This window comes from Taudactylus pleione, unplaced genomic scaffold (assembly GCF_031769625.1).
Source record: "Taudactylus pleione unplaced genomic scaffold, aTauple2 ptg000140l, whole genome shotgun sequence".
NCBI lineage: Eukaryota > Metazoa > Chordata > Amphibia > Anura > Myobatrachidae > Taudactylus > Taudactylus pleione.
This window is the reverse complement of record NW_028284542.1, coordinates 2212151-2228150: the sequence shown is the minus strand read 5'-3', so window position 1 is coordinate 2228150 and position 16000 is coordinate 2212151. Positions and strand designations below refer to the sequence as shown.

The 16000-nt window shown below is 45.8% G+C and overlaps 1 protein-coding gene across 1 annotated transcript in view; it reads right to left on the bottom strand.

The window, feature by feature from the left end:
* Positions 1-344: 344 nt before the first annotated feature.
* CAPN5 (calpain 5) overlaps positions 345-16000 on the bottom strand; it is a 146119-nt gene continuing 130463 nt past the window's right edge. The window contains exons 12-13 of the mRNA XM_088473792.1: positions 11676-11812; positions 345-2702 (exon numbers count right to left, since the gene is read on the bottom strand). Of these exons, the coding sequence (XP_088329918.1) occupies positions 2520-2702; positions 11676-11812 (320 nt within the window). The 3' untranslated portion in view covers positions 345-2519. The remainder of the gene's footprint in view (positions 2703-11675; positions 11813-16000) is intronic.

Here is a 16000-nt window from a genome sequence, read left to right as displayed (position 1 = left end):
TTCTCTTGGTTACTTGTTTCCTTCTTTGTGTGATTCTGAGTTGCCTTCAGGCTGTGGGTGGGGTATAGGGGGAAGGTTTGGAGCATCATGGGATAGAAAAAAACTTTGCTGTTGGTGCCCAGCCCTCCAAGTACCTTACACCCCAATGTCTCCCTGTGGACCCTACGGACTTCGATGAAAGAGTTAACAAGAGTAAGTTTCACCATAACTCTCCTTTTCCATAGGAATTTACTGTATCCTCCAAATGAAGGAGGAATTGCAGCATTACAAGATTAACAATCTCCTGGACTGGACCAATGAGAGTAATAAGTAAAATAAAAAATAATTCAGAAAAGGACGCAACGTACAGTAGGAGAGATACATTTAATATAAAGGTTTCTCCTGGACACAATTTAATGATTATAAGGTGCTTATCTGCAAACATACAAAAAAAAACCAATAAAATCAAATAAAAGAAAAAAGTACTAAAAATAGAAAAGTCATTAACAAAATATAAACTCCCAGAAACCCAAATCCAGATTATAACAATACATTGAATGTCGACACTATAAAACAGATCAAAATCAAGTTATCAAAATTGGCAAATTATATTTTTCACAAATGGAGAGAATCGTAAGACATAATATAACGAGCATTTATAAGTAACTGGGCAGAAAACTTGGTGGTATTTCCATCGATCTTCTAAAATGTTCTATGAAAAAGTCAGTGTAGAAAAGGTGGTGTTACCCTTAGCAACCAATCTTTCTTAGTTTCATCTCAAACTATTTCATAAACCTCGCTCAATGACATAAAAAGAATATATAAACAATAAGGAGTTATTTGGCATGTTTGACCCTGTGTATAACATTAATCCTCGCTGACTTTGTGAATATAACTTTCTTCTCTCTCCTAGAGGCGCACTAAAAAAATATATACACACTTTTCTGTTGGTTATCTGCCAGCCTTGGTTTGAGCTTGTTGTCCAGATTACAAAATAGACGGAGACTCCTCTAACATGTAGAGGCCTTTGGCAAAATTCATCCGCTGAGCTATTTGTAAGGCCAGTTATTCGTTTTTATCACGCCATAATACGGAGGTTATATCTTCGGGTAAATATTCTTTGTAACATTCAAACTTTTTTTTTTCTTGTTTTTTTTATATCTGTTCGAAATATGTACGGAATAAAATACCTTCATTGGCTTAGGACACCCCCCCCCCCCAAAAAAACAATTTACCCTAGCATAAAAATAAAAAAATATAAAATAAAAAGTTCTTCCGCCAGACACTGCGATTTTGGAGGCCTATTCGACCGTAGCAGCCCTAATAAGCCACAAACTGCAGGCTATGTAGTCACAAAGCAACTTCTGATCCTAATCAACATATGGAAACTGCAAATTGATGACAAGCACCATCCCCCTGGAATAGTTGTCCCAATGGAAACCAGCCAAACAGCTGGATCTCTACAAAACCAAATGGATACTAACCAAATATCTGCGCTCTTTGATTTGATGGGCTGGGACACCTGTCTAACAAGACTTTACGGCTGGGCACACACGCAAAGCAATCATGAAGGACAATTTATTTTCCAATTTCCTTTATATTACTCTAACTGTGGCCAAATCCTTCAATCAATCATAAAATCTGATTCTAATCTAGCTGTGTGTGTGTGGTCCTCTGGTTTGTACAGACCAGACTGCTGTTTAATGTCTCGAGACAGCCAATTTTGTGGGAGACTATAAACTACACACAGAGAACAATTCCATCTCTGGCAGATAAAGAAAAATAAAAAAGCAAAAAATCTCTACCGCCCCTAATAAAAAAAAAAAAAAAGACAAATGAATTGTTCTGCAGATCTGATCTCTTGCAATCACACCAACAATATTCACACAACTAGCCAATGAAATAGTGGAGTGCAGCTTAATATGCGCAGTGGGCGGTAACACGAGGCTTGGGCATGCAGTTAGGAATGTACGGGTTAAGAGACGCAAGCCTAGATTCATGCATCTGGTCACACACCGCAGACCAAATGCCGAAGTGTTAGCTGATCGCACAACAGCAGCGCCATTCAGGAAATGGTAACACCATGCGGCATCCCCGGAGAGGCCTTTAGAGATTATTTATCGGCTTGTACGGTATATATAAAACGTTGGGTTAACTTAATATGGCAATAAAGTTTTTCTATACTGGTCATTATACAGTAAATAGGTCTCTAAATATCTTGATATAAAATGGAAGCGAGGGAATAACCAACACACACGTGGAAAGATGATGAACACAACAACGCATGAAAGTTCCCTGCAATAATTATAATTATTTTTTGCTGTAAAATCACAGTATGGCACACTGCGTGCATGCAGCCGATTGCATGCTCTTTTGCCAAGTCGCTATGGATACACAATATAATACGGTTTATCTGGGAAATACATAGGCCACTAGTAGAAGTTTGGAATGAGGCCAGGATGTCCGTCAGGCTCCCCTTGTCTTCCAAAGGCACCTGAGAAGGGTCCGGTAATTATGGCACCGCGGTGTTTCGGGGACAGTTAGATTCCGGTGAGGCTGTTGCTGGTGAACAGGACCAGTTGGATGGAGCCGGAAACCTGGTCGTTGGCTTTGTTGCTCTTATCCTGGAGCGGGAGGCTGTGCTGGGACTGTTGGTTGTTCGGGTCTCCAGCGAGGACTACCTGACCCATGAACTCGTCCTTAACCACGTTGTGATTCCACACCTGAGATTAAACAAAGTAATAAGAGTAAAGACTCGGACATTTGCCAGTTCTAGATTTGTGCATCATTAGGATAAAGGACATAAAAAAACATTCTCCCAAAAAGAAATAAAATGTAGAAATGAATCAATAAAATAAAATAAAACTTAAAAAATATAAAACAAATCTCAGCAGTATGGACGGAATAGATTGTAAAAGAAAAAAAAAAAATATTTGCAAACATTGGAGAAAAATTGTTACAACCCAACGGTCACATTTGTTTGTGTGGAATAATATCGTCTCTCCACGCTATGGGCCTGATGGTAATGCGAATATCCACACAGTTAATGTGAGCTTCCGTAGTGCTAATGTGAGGCTATGTCGGACTTCAAGCCGGAAGCCGTGCCGCCCAGTTTTCCCGTCCACTTCCGCAATGATCATCGTTAGTATCGGCAATTGAACCAACTCCAATTTGGTGGTTCCGGTTGGAAAATCGACACTTAAAAAGGTCGATACTGTATAGGTCGAGCAATTGGCTGACAGAGACAAAAGGTCGACTTGGATTTAGGTCCACATGTGAATGGTCGACACAAATTTTTTTTTTAAGGTTTAGGGCTAAGCACTTACCCGGAGAGTTATGGTTAGGCACTCACCCCGACAGGTTAGGGGTAGGCACCAAGGGGAGGGTTAGGTTTAGGGTGAAGATTAGGGTTACAAAACAAAATGTATAGACCAGTTTTGTGTCAACCATTCCCATGTCGACCTTTTGATCCTTACAGACCTTTTGTACCTGTTGACCCACATTTTTGTCGAGCTTTTGTCCCTGTCGACCTATTGCCTGTTGATCTATTTAGTGGCGTCCGATTATACCTAACCAGTCAGAAACGGCGTCCCTTTCCTATACGTGCAACTCATAACAGCATAGAACCCAATCTACACGACCACGACACTCCCAGGAAACGGATCTCATGTGCGCGACCGCAGCATTGCCGCCATTTCACGAAAGGAGAGATTCGGCCAACATCGGTCCAACCCATAATCGCGTGACATATGGAAAAATGCGTACATTTTCATGTGCTACGGATTACTATTTGCTGCGTACTAATCAGAATATGTATATTAAACAAGATACTTCAAATGTTTATTAATAGATTTATTTCCATTATTTAAGATTAGTCATAATTATGCCCTCCCCCAAAATGCTTTATATAAACTTTTTTTTTTTTTTTTTTAGGATTATTGTGCAAATCAGACACAAAAGGTCAGTTCTACAAACATAACCCTTATTCTGAGTGTAATTGTTTACAATAAATGCTATTACAGTGATGTAGCCCGTACACCTCCTGCAGTCTCATTTTCCAGAAACCATTGGCTCTGAAAAGTGCAGCATGAAAAGCTATTTGCAGTTCAAAGCGGATGACGTGTGACGAGGCAATGACAGAACTCACTACAGCCCCACACACAGCGGATGACGTGTGACGAGGCAATGACAGAACTCACTGCAGCCCCACACACAGCGGATGACGTGTGAGGAGGCAATGACAGAACTCACTACAGCCCCACACAAAGCGGATGGCGTGTGAGGAGGCAATGACAGAACTCACTGCAGCCCCACACAAAGCGGATGACGTGCAATTAGTGAGGAGGCAATGACAGAACTCACTGCAGCCCCACACAAAGCGGATGACGTGCAATTAGTGAGGAGGCAATGACAGAACTCACTGCAGCCCCACACAAAGCGGATGACGTGCAATTTGTGACGAGGCAATAACAGAACTCACTACAGCCCCACACAAAGCGGATGACGTGCAATTTGTGACGAGGCAATAACAGAACTCACTACAGCCCCACACAAAGCGGATGACATGCAATTTGTGACGAGGCAATAACAGAACTCACTACAGCCCCACACAAAGCGGATGACGTGTGACAAGGCAATGACAGAACTCACTACAGCCCCACACAAAGCGGATGGCGTGCAATTAGTGAGGAGGCAATGACAGAACTCACTGCAGCCCCACACAAAGCGGATGACGTGCAATTAGTGAGGAGGCAATGACAGAACTCACTACAGCCCAACACAAAGCGGATGACGTGCAATTAGTAAGGAGGCAATGACAGAACTCACTACAACCCCACACAAAGCGGATGACGTGTGACAAGGCAATGACAGAACTCACTGCAGCCCCACACAAAGCGGATGACGTGTGAGGAGGCAATGACAGAACTCACTACAGCCCCACACAAAGCGGAAGACATGCAATTAGTGAGGAGGCAATGACAGAACTCACTACAGCCCCACACAAAGCGGATGACATGCAATTAGTGAGGGGGCAATGACAGAACTCACTACAGCCCCACACAAAGCGGATGACGTGCAATTAGTGAGGAGGCAATAACAGAACTCACTACAGCCCCACACAAAGTGGATGACGTGCAATTAGTGAGGAGGCAATGACAGAACTCACTACAGCCCCACACAAAGCGGATGACGTGCAATTAGTGAGGAGGCAATGACAGAACTCACTGCAGCCCCACACAAAGCGGATAACGTGCAATTAGTGAGGAGGCAATGACAGAACTCACTGCAGCCCCACACAAAGCGGATGACGTGCAATTTGTAAGGAGGCAATGACAAAACTCACTACAGCCCCACACAAAGCGGATGACGTGCAATTAGTGAGGAGGCAATGACAGAACTCACTGCAGCCCCACACAAAGCGGATGACGTGCAATTTGTAAGGAGGCAATGACAGAACTCACTGCCGCCCCACACAAAGCGGATGCCGTGCAAATTGTAAGGAGGCAATGACAGAACTCACTGCAGCCCCACACAAAGCGGATGACGTGCAATTTGTGAGGAAGCAATGACAGAACTCACTGCAGCCCCACACAAAGCGGATGACGTGTGAGGAGGAAATGACAGAACTCACTGCAGCCCCACACAAAGCGGATGACGTGTGACAAGGCAATGACAGAACTCACTACAGCCCCACACAAAGCGGATGACGTGTGAGGAGGCAATGACAGAACTCACTACAGCCCCACACAAAGCGGATGACGTGTGAGGAGGCAATGACAGAACTCACTACAGCCCCACACAAAGCGGACGGCGTGCAATTAGTGAGGAGGCAATGACAGAACTCACTGCAGCCCCACACAAAGCGGATGACGTGCAATTAGTGAGGAGGCAATGACAGAACTCACTACAGCCCCACACAAAGCGGATGACGTGCAATTAGTGAGGAGGCAATGACAGAACTCACTACAGCCCCACACAAAGCGGATGACGTGTGACAAGGCAATGACAGAACTCACTGCAGCCCCACACAAAGCGGATGACGTGTGAGGAGGCAATGACAGAACTCACTACAGCCCCACACAAAGCAGATGACTTGCAATTAGTGAGGAGGCAATGACAGAACTCACTACAGCCCCACACAAAGCGGATGACGTGCAATTAGTGAGGAGGCAATGACAGAACTCACTACAGCCCCACACAAAGCGGATGACGTGCAATTAGTGAGGAGGCAATGACAGAACTCACTACAGACCCACACAAAGCGGATGACGTGCAATTAGTGAGGAGGCAATGACAGAACTCACTACAGCCCCACACAAAGCGGATGACGTGTGACAAGGCAATGACAGAACTCACTGCAGCCCCACACAAAGCGGATGACGTGTGAGGAGGCAATGACAGAACTCACTACAGCCCCACACAAAGCGGATGACGTGCAATTAGTGAGGAGGCAATGACAGAACTCACTACAGCCCCACACAAAGCGGATGACGTGTGACAAGGCAATGACAGAACTCACTGCAGCCCCACACAAAGCGGATGACGTGTGAGGAGGCAATGACAGAACTCACTACAGCCCCACACAAAGCGGATGACGTGCAATTAGTGAGGAGGCAATGACAGAACTCACTGCAGCCCCACACAAATCGGATGACGTGCAATTAGTGAGGAGGCAATGACAGAACTCACTGCAGCCCCACACAAAGCGGATGACGTGCAATTTGTAAGGAGGCAATGACAGAACTCACTACAGCCCCACACAAAGAGGATGACGTGCAATTTGTGACGAGGCAATAACAGAACTCACTACCAGCCCCACACAAAGCGGATGACGTGCAATTTGTGACGAGGCAATAACAGAACTCACTACAGCCCCACACAAAGCGGATGACGTGCAATTTGTGACGAGGCAATGACAGAACTCACTACAGCCCCACACAAAGCGGATGACGTGCAATTTGTGACGAGGCAATGACAGAACTCACTACAGCCCCACACAAAGCGGATGGCGTGCAATTAGTGAGGAGGCAATGACAGAACTCACTACAGCCCAACACAAAGAGGATGACGTGCAATTAGTAAGGAGGCAATGACAGAACTCACTACAGCCCCACACAAAGCGGATGACGTGTGACAAGGCAATGACAGAACTCACTGCAGCCCCACACAAAGCGGATGACGTGTGAGGAGGCAATGACAGAACTCACTACAGCCCCACACAAAGCGGATGACGTGCAATTAGTGAGGAGGCAATGACAGAACTCACTACAGCCCCACACAAAGCGGATGACGTGCAATTAGTGAGGAGGCAATGACAGAACTCACTACAGCCCCACACAAAGCGGATGACGTGCAATTAGTGAGGAGGCAATGACAGAACTCACTACAGCCCCACACAAAGCGGATGACGTGCAATTAGTGAGGAGGCAATGACAGAACTCACTACAGCCCCACACAAAGCGGATGACGTGCAATTAGTGAGGAGGCAATGACAGAACTCACTGCAGCCAAACACAAAGCGGATAACGTGCAATTAGTGAGGAGGCAATGACAGAACTCACTGCAGCCCCACACAAAGCGGATGACGTGCAATTTGTAAGGAGGCAATGACAAAACTCACTGCAGCCCCACACAAAGCGGATGACGTGCAATTAGTGAGGAGGCAATGACAGAACTCACTGCAGCCCCACACAAAGCGGATGACGTGCAATTTGTAAGGAGGCAATGACAGAACTCACTGCCGCCCCACACAAAGCGGATGACGTGCAATTTGTAAGGAGGCAATGACAGAACTCATTACAGCCCCACACAAAGCGGATGACGTGCAATTTGTGAGGAGGCAATGACAGAACTCACTACAGCCCCACACAAAGCGGATGACGTGCAACTTGTGAGGAGGCAATGACAGAACTCACTACCAGCCCCACACAAAGCAGATGACGTGCAATTTGTGACGAGGCAATAACAGAACTCACTACCAGCCCCACACAAAGCGGATGACGTGCAATTTGTGACGAGGCAATAACAGAACTCACTACATCCCCACACAAAGCGGATGACGTGCAATTTGTGACGAGGCAATAACAGAACTCACTACAGCCCCACATAAAGTGGATGACGTGCAATTTGTGACGAGGCAATAACAGAACTCACTACAGCCCCACACAAAGCGGATGACGTGCAATTTGTGACAAGGTAATGACAGAACTCACTGCAGCCCCACATAAAGCGGATGATGTGCAATTTGCGAGGAGGCAATGTCAGAACTCACTACAGCCCCACACAAAGCGGATGACGTGCAATTAGTGAGGAGGCAATGACAGAACTCACTGCAGCCCCACACAAAGCGGATGACGTGCAATTTGTAAGGAGGCAATGACAGAACTCACTACAGCCCCACACAAAGCGGATGATGTGCAATTAGTGAGGAGGCAATGACAGAACTCACTGCAGCCCCACACAAAGCGGATGACGTGCAATTTGTAAGGAGGCAATGACAGAACTCACTGCCGCCCCACACAAAGCGGATGACGTGCAATTTGTAAGGAGGCAATGACAGAACTCATTACAGCCCCACACAAAGCGGATGACGTGCAATTTGCGAGGAGGCAATGACAGAACTCACTGCAGCCCCACACAAAGCGGATGACGTGCAATTAGTGAGGAGGCAATGACAGAACTCACTGCAGCCCCACACAAAGCGGATGACATGCAATTAGTGAGGAGGCAATGACAGAACTCACTACAGCCCCACACAAAGCGGATGACGTGTGACAAGGCAATGACAGAACTCACTGCAGCCCCACACAAAGCGGATGACGTGTGAGGAGGCAATGACAGAACTCACTGCCGCCCCACACAAAGCGGATGACGTGCAATTTGTGAGGAGGCAATGACAGAACTCACTACAGCCCCACATAAAGCGGATGACGTGCAATTTGTGACAAGGTAATGACAGAACTCACTACAGCCCCACACAAAGCGGATGACGTGCAATTAGTGAGGAGGCAATAACAGAACTCACTACAGCCCCACACAAAGCGGATGACGTGCAATTTGGGAGGAGCCAATGACAGAACTCACTACAGCCCCACAAAGCGGATGACGTGTGACAAGGCAATGACAGAACTCACTGCAGCCCCACACAAAGCGGATGACGTGTGAGGAGGCAATGACAGAACTCACTGCCGCCCCACACAAAGCGGATGACGTGCAATTTGTGAGGAGGCAATGACAGAACTCACTACAGCCCCACACAAAGCGGATGACGTGTAATTTGTAAGGAGGCAATGACAACTCACAACAGCCCCACACAAAGCGGATGACGTGTGACAAGGCAATGACAGAACTCACTGCAGCCCCACACAAAGCGGATGACGTGTGAGGAGGCAATGACAGAACTCACTGCCGCCCCACACAAAGCGGATGACGTGCAATTTGTGAGGAGGCAATGACAGAACTCACTACAGCCCCACACAAAGCGGATGACGTGCAATTTGTGACAAGGTAATGACAGAACTCACTGCAGCCCCACACAAAGCGGATGACGTGCAATTAGTGAGGAGGCAATAACAGAACTCACTACAGCCCCACACAAAGCGGATGACGTGCAATTTGGGAGGAGGCAATGACAGAACTCACAACAGCCCCACACAAAGCGGATGACGTGTGACAAGGCAATGACAGAACTCACTGCAGCCCCACACAAAGCGGATGACGTGTGAGGAGGCAATGACAGAACTCACTGCCGCCCCACACAAAGCGGATGATGTGCAATTTGGGAGGAGGCAATGACAGAACTCACCACAGCCCCACACAAAGCGGATGACGTGTGACAAGGCAATGACAGAACTCACTGCAGCCCCACACAAAGCGGATGACGTGTGACAAGGCAATGACAGAACTCACTGCAGCCCCACACAAAGCGGATGACGTGTGAGGAGGCAATGACAGAACTCACTGCCGCCCCACACAAAGCGGATGACGTGCAATTTGTGAGGAGGCAATGACAGAACTCACTACAGCCCCACACAAAGCGGATGACGTGTGACAAGGCAATGACAGAACTCACTGCAGCCCCACACAAAGCGGATGACGTGTGAGGAGGCAATGACAGAACTCACTGCAGCCCCACACAAAGCGGATGACGTGTGACAAGGCAATGACAGAACTCACTGCAGCCCCACACAAAGCGGATGACGTGCAATTTATGTGTCAGTGGTCTGTTCACTCCTGTGGCGGGGGATCCTTCGCAGGAAACCTGTCCCAGTCATTTATGTGATGTGTAGTCCATATGCTACGATGGCGTAAGCTGCGGGGACCAAGTTCCGGAATGCGAAAATCCAACAGCATAACATTTCCCCCAAGAAACCTATAGGGGTTGCGGCGTCTGTCAGAAATGGATGGACAGCAGCAGATATTTGAGGTATCTGCCTCAATCCCTCCGTATTACATTTAGGTGATAATATTTGTGGGTATCACCCCCCCCAAAACTGGTCTTTTTGGGCAATATGTCACAAATATTTAATGATAAATAGACCCTTATATCTCTGGTAGCGCGCACTAAGGCATGATATAACACACAGTTGAAAAATGTTACCATACAAAGTTGGAAACAAGCCCCAAATAAACCATCTCTCTCGTTTTTAGCGGCTGATAGATTTGCAGGTTGAATTGTCTATTAGATTGCAAATGTAATGATAGCATCCTAACACTAGAGGGCCCCGCTGTCTCACATATAACAGGGCTCTTCGTTTGAAATGGTCTATGTACTGTACACAGGAAAGTGTATAGAAAAAAATGATTCCAACTCAAAAATGCTAGAATAATAAATTAACTGACAACATTAACGTATCTTTCGCCAGACGCTGAAAAAAAATCCAAATATCTGTATAAAAACAAAGTTGCCTGTGTTCTAGTTGTGGGCGATTCGTTTTGCCAGAATGGATTCTGTAATCTGGGCCATACGGAGATCTGTTGGGGTAAGGAGGCCTCCCGCGTGTTCTGCGTTGGTGCTGTGCTTGCAACCCGGGGTTGTATGACCAACAGTAACATGGACCTCTTCACCATTGGTCTCCGTGGTTACAAGTGCTGCGGAATGTGCGTGCGCTAGTTAAGTAACTATTAATAAATAATGGACGTGACGTGGCCTAAGTCATGACATTATGCCATCATCTTCAGCGGTCCCACCAGACAGACAGATGGCTGCTCCAGGGTCATCTACTTATTATTACTTGGACAGAGAGAAGCCGAGCAGGGAAAGCAGTAGCCCCTTATAACTATCAGATAATAACGTTTATTTTATATGTTTTATGTCTGTATAAATATGCACTGCCGTACATCGGCTACTCAGCCGCGGTGCAAGGTTACGCTGTGCTGTCCGTCCATTCAAGTTACTGGCGAATTCCCCCGTGTACTGTATACGATACAAAGCAACTCGCTTCATTGTATAGACCAGTGTTGACTAACCTTGACACTCCAGCTGTTATGGAACTACATAACCCAGCATGCACTGCTACAGTTTTGCTATTAGGGCATGCTAAAACTGTGGCAGGGCATGCTGGGATATATAGTTCCACAACAGCTGGAGTGTCAAGGTTAGCCAACACTGGTATAGACTTATCTCCTAGCAGCGTGAGGACATACAGAACACGTAATCACAAATTATAACAGACCCTTTAATAGGCCTCGCTTACCTGGACAATGATGGGCTGCCCCGGTTTCTTCCGGAAGAACAAGCCCTTGACGTCGAATTGAGGAGAGAGTGTGTCCTTTATGACTGGTGACTGCACTTTAGTCCCTTCCGAGCCAATAATGACATAGGGGTCAGCGCCTGAGGGGAGAAAATGTAATCTATTAACTCGCCTATACCTGCCGGTAACTGAAATATACCTGCCGGTAACTCGCCTATACCTGCCGGTAACTGAAATATACCTGCCGGTAACTGAAATATACCTGCCGGTAACTCGCCTATACCTGCCGGTAACTGAAATATACCTGTCGGTAACTGAAATATACCTGCCGGTAACTCGCCTATACCTGCCGGTAACTGAAATATACCTGCCGGTAACTCGCCTATACCTGCCGGTAACTCGCCTATACCTGTCCATAAGCATTTCTTTATAGAACTACTCCAATATTTAAGGCTTCATCAAAAAACATTTTTAAATATTTAGTAGTATTCAGTGTGTCTAAAGACATCTATAACAACCTATAGCAAAACAGATTATGAGAATATTACAGCAGCACAGAGTATATCAGGAGATGAGTGATGTGTTAGTGAGGACAGGGCTGTATGTGACAGGGGCAGTGACATGATGTGAGGAGAAGAATGGAAGCAGCAGGAAGCCACAGGCCGAGAGTTATATAGTGGGAGGAGCAGGGTCCCCAGCAGCACAGAGTATATCAGGAGATGAGTGATGTGTTAGTGAGGACAGGACTACATGTGACAGGGGCAGTGACATGATGTGAGGAGGGGAATGGAGGCAGCAGGAAGCCACAGACAGAGTTATATAATGGGAGGAGGAGGAGGAGGAGGAGCAGGGTCCCCCCCCCCCCCAACTTCCTGGATAGTTATAGATCACCTTCCAGGTACAAAATCATTTACTCTAAGTCAGAGGCCAAGCTTCTTCAACCCTTAAGTCTTTATATAATTTCAAATGGTAACACGAAATACTTAAATACCTTGGGGATATTCCCGAGTTCTCGCTAAGACATGCTATATCAGGAAAACTTCCCACAACTTTTCACGAAACTACACGCGGACCTGACCTCCCGGAAGCAACTTATCATTTTGTGTCTGGGCAGAATCATTTCGGTCAAAATAAATATTCTTCCTAAGTGGCTCTATCTATTCCAGACACTCCGTGTAGCCACTCTATACTCCATAGGATCCAGAAGAGCATTACCTGCTTTATTCGGAATGGCAAACTCCCCCAGATTATCCTCCGCCATCCTTAAAAAGCCCGTTTCTGGGGGCGGTAGGGGTCTTCCAGATTTTAAACTCTACTACTTGACTACCCACTTCTCCCAAATAGCTTCCTCTTATTCTCCTTCTGGAGCAACCTCCTGGCCTAACATTGAGGCCAGCCTCATTAACTTCCCAGAACTGTCCTCTCTCTGGGGCTTACAAAAGATGCTCCGGCCCCGTTCTTCCAGCCTCCCTCCTACTCTTACATTTCTACATCGTCTGTGGAATCTATACTCCTTTAAGTTCTCCATCATCTCTCCCCCTTACACCCACATGGAGTAATCCCTGTATTCCACCGGGCCTACAAATGACCCGACATCACCCGACGGATACATCTGGACCTCAAGTTTCCTGTGTATTCTAGCGCAGGTGGCCTCTGGCTTTCCTTCTCAGATCTACACTTGAAAGCTCCTACCCAACCCCTCAGCCCCTTCCAATACTGCCACATACGGCACATTATACATTCTATACCACAAGCTTCACTTCTACGTACCCTCATCCCCACTGAACGCCTCTGCAGGTTGCCCCCCCCCCCCCCCGTGTCCAAGGGAATGATTTCCAAAATTTATGGTATCCTTATTGAACCTGCTCTTCCAACTCGTAGCCCACACAAATCTTCCTGGCCAGCGGACCTTGGCCCCCCACCAGACGAGGAGGCTTGGGACGACACAAGACAGGCTACTGCCAAATCCTCCATTCCCACACAGCTTTAGGAAACCTCATACAAATGATATTAACGCTGGCACTATACCCCGGTAAGACTCTCGCAAATGTTTTCTTCCGCCTCACCCCTCTGCTGGAGAAATTGTGGCCTCCGGGGTACTCTTACCCATGTCTGGTGGACTTGCCCAGTCCTTAATACTTTTTGGACCTCGGTCCATACCCTTATAAATCACTCCGACCCCAAAAGGATCAATGGATTTTTCTACTATGCTACCCTCCGCCCGATCTCTCCAATCGCTTCCAGAAGTTGTTGTCCCATATTCTAGTAGCTGGCAAAAAATTGATAGCTCCCAATTGGAAAAACCCTCTCCCGACATTTTTTTCTACCTTAAAATTGCAAATCTGGCGAATTGCGGTGATGGATATTATCACTTATTATCTCCACGATAGGGGCCATCTGTTCGCCACGGCTCTCCTATGAAGGCACCCCTCACTCTTGGCCCCTATACCTCCTCATTTGAACCCATGCTCGGCGGGGAGGACCATTCTCCTCGCTTCACCCTTCCTGGCTCTATTACCTTGGATAGGTAATCTTCCTGGTCTCTATAATGGTATATTTTTCTCAAGTAGTCCTGTTCCCATCCCTTACACTTTCACCCCCCCCTGCCCACCTACTCCCCTGTATCTTGTATTCTATTGATTCGGTTTATATGTTGTGATTTCTGTTGCATATATATATATATATATATATATATATATATATATATACATACATACATACACATATATATATTTGAAAATGTGGCTCATTGTTGAGGCTATCTGCACTCATATGTATGTTCATATGCTGTCAACTCTCATGAGCTCTTTAAATAAAGAATTTAAAGTTTTGTCGCAACTGATTGTTTCATTTGTGCGACTAAGACGCACATTCGAGTAAAAAAAGACACTTGGCACAGGCCAAGTCACAGAGAAGGACTGTTTGGCATGACTGATGCAATAGTACATGAGGACACATCTATAGAGTTGAAAGAGCAGGGTCCTTCCTCACATCAAGCCCACTTCTATATGAAATCAAGGTCATACATTGTACATGTTACCCACCCTTATTTCATGTATGTCTCCCACTACCCGTGCAGAGTGACACTACATGGATAAACCCATACATACATAGAACACATTTCTCCAAGACTTGGTGAAAGCATCTGACCCCATTGTTACAAGTACATATCTGATCTATAATACAGGTAACCTTAGCTGGGTACAGTAATGTTTCTTGCTATAGGCTCATATTTTTATACGGTCCAGTGTAAATGTTTAAACAGCCCTTTCAAAGGCCTGTGGGCCTGATTCAGCGTGAATCACATTTGCTACTATGCACGCAATCGTCCGATACTGCGCATGCATCCCAGTGTCGGCGAAATGCAGGCGTGCCAGTGAATTTGAACGCTGTTGCATGGGCGTGCATAAATTATCCACTGCGATGCCATCGGCAGATTGAGCTCTCAAAGCGTGCGCTGAAGTTACAATTCCTGAGTAAGGTCAGAGCTTGTGCAAGTGTGTGTGAGGCTGTGATGGTCCTCCATGTTACCGATGGTTTTGCAGTCTTGCTAAACATTACGGATGTGTGTAAGGTAAAGTGGGCGTCCTTATGTTGTGCTGCGGTGGCATAGCGATCACAATGGATTAGCATACTATCGCAGTGGAACTGCGTGCGTAATCTCTATTGCATTCGCAGTTGCCATCCATAATGAATCATGCGCTGTGTGAGAAGAGACCCCGGCTGGTAGAATATGGGTGGAGGGATAAGACCTGGAAGGTAGATGGGGTAAAACACCTGGGAATATTAGGCGTGTTCTATCAAAAGGTAAAACGTTGTGTATTGTGTTACCCAGACTCATCATGTCAGTATATATTTGTACTGCTATCATCCTCTGTTACATGACGCATTATATAAGTGGGGACAAATACCCTGCACAATATAATAATGTAAGAGACTACATCAGTAATAAAACCAAATGCTACAATAATAAGAGACATATAATAAACTCTCCCTGTACAATATAATAATAAGAGACTACATCAGTAATAAAACCAAATGCTACAATAATAAGAGACACATAATAAACTCTCCCTGTACATTATAATAATAAGAGACTACATCAGTAATAAAACCAAATGCTACAATAATAAGAGACACATAATAAACTCTCCCTGTACAATATAATAATAAGAGACTACATCAGTAATAAAACCAAATGCTACAATAATAAGAGACACATAATAAACTCTCCCTGTACAATATAATAAGAGACTACATCAGTAATAAAACCAAATGCTACAATAATAAGACACATAATAAACTCTCCCTGCACAATATAATAATAA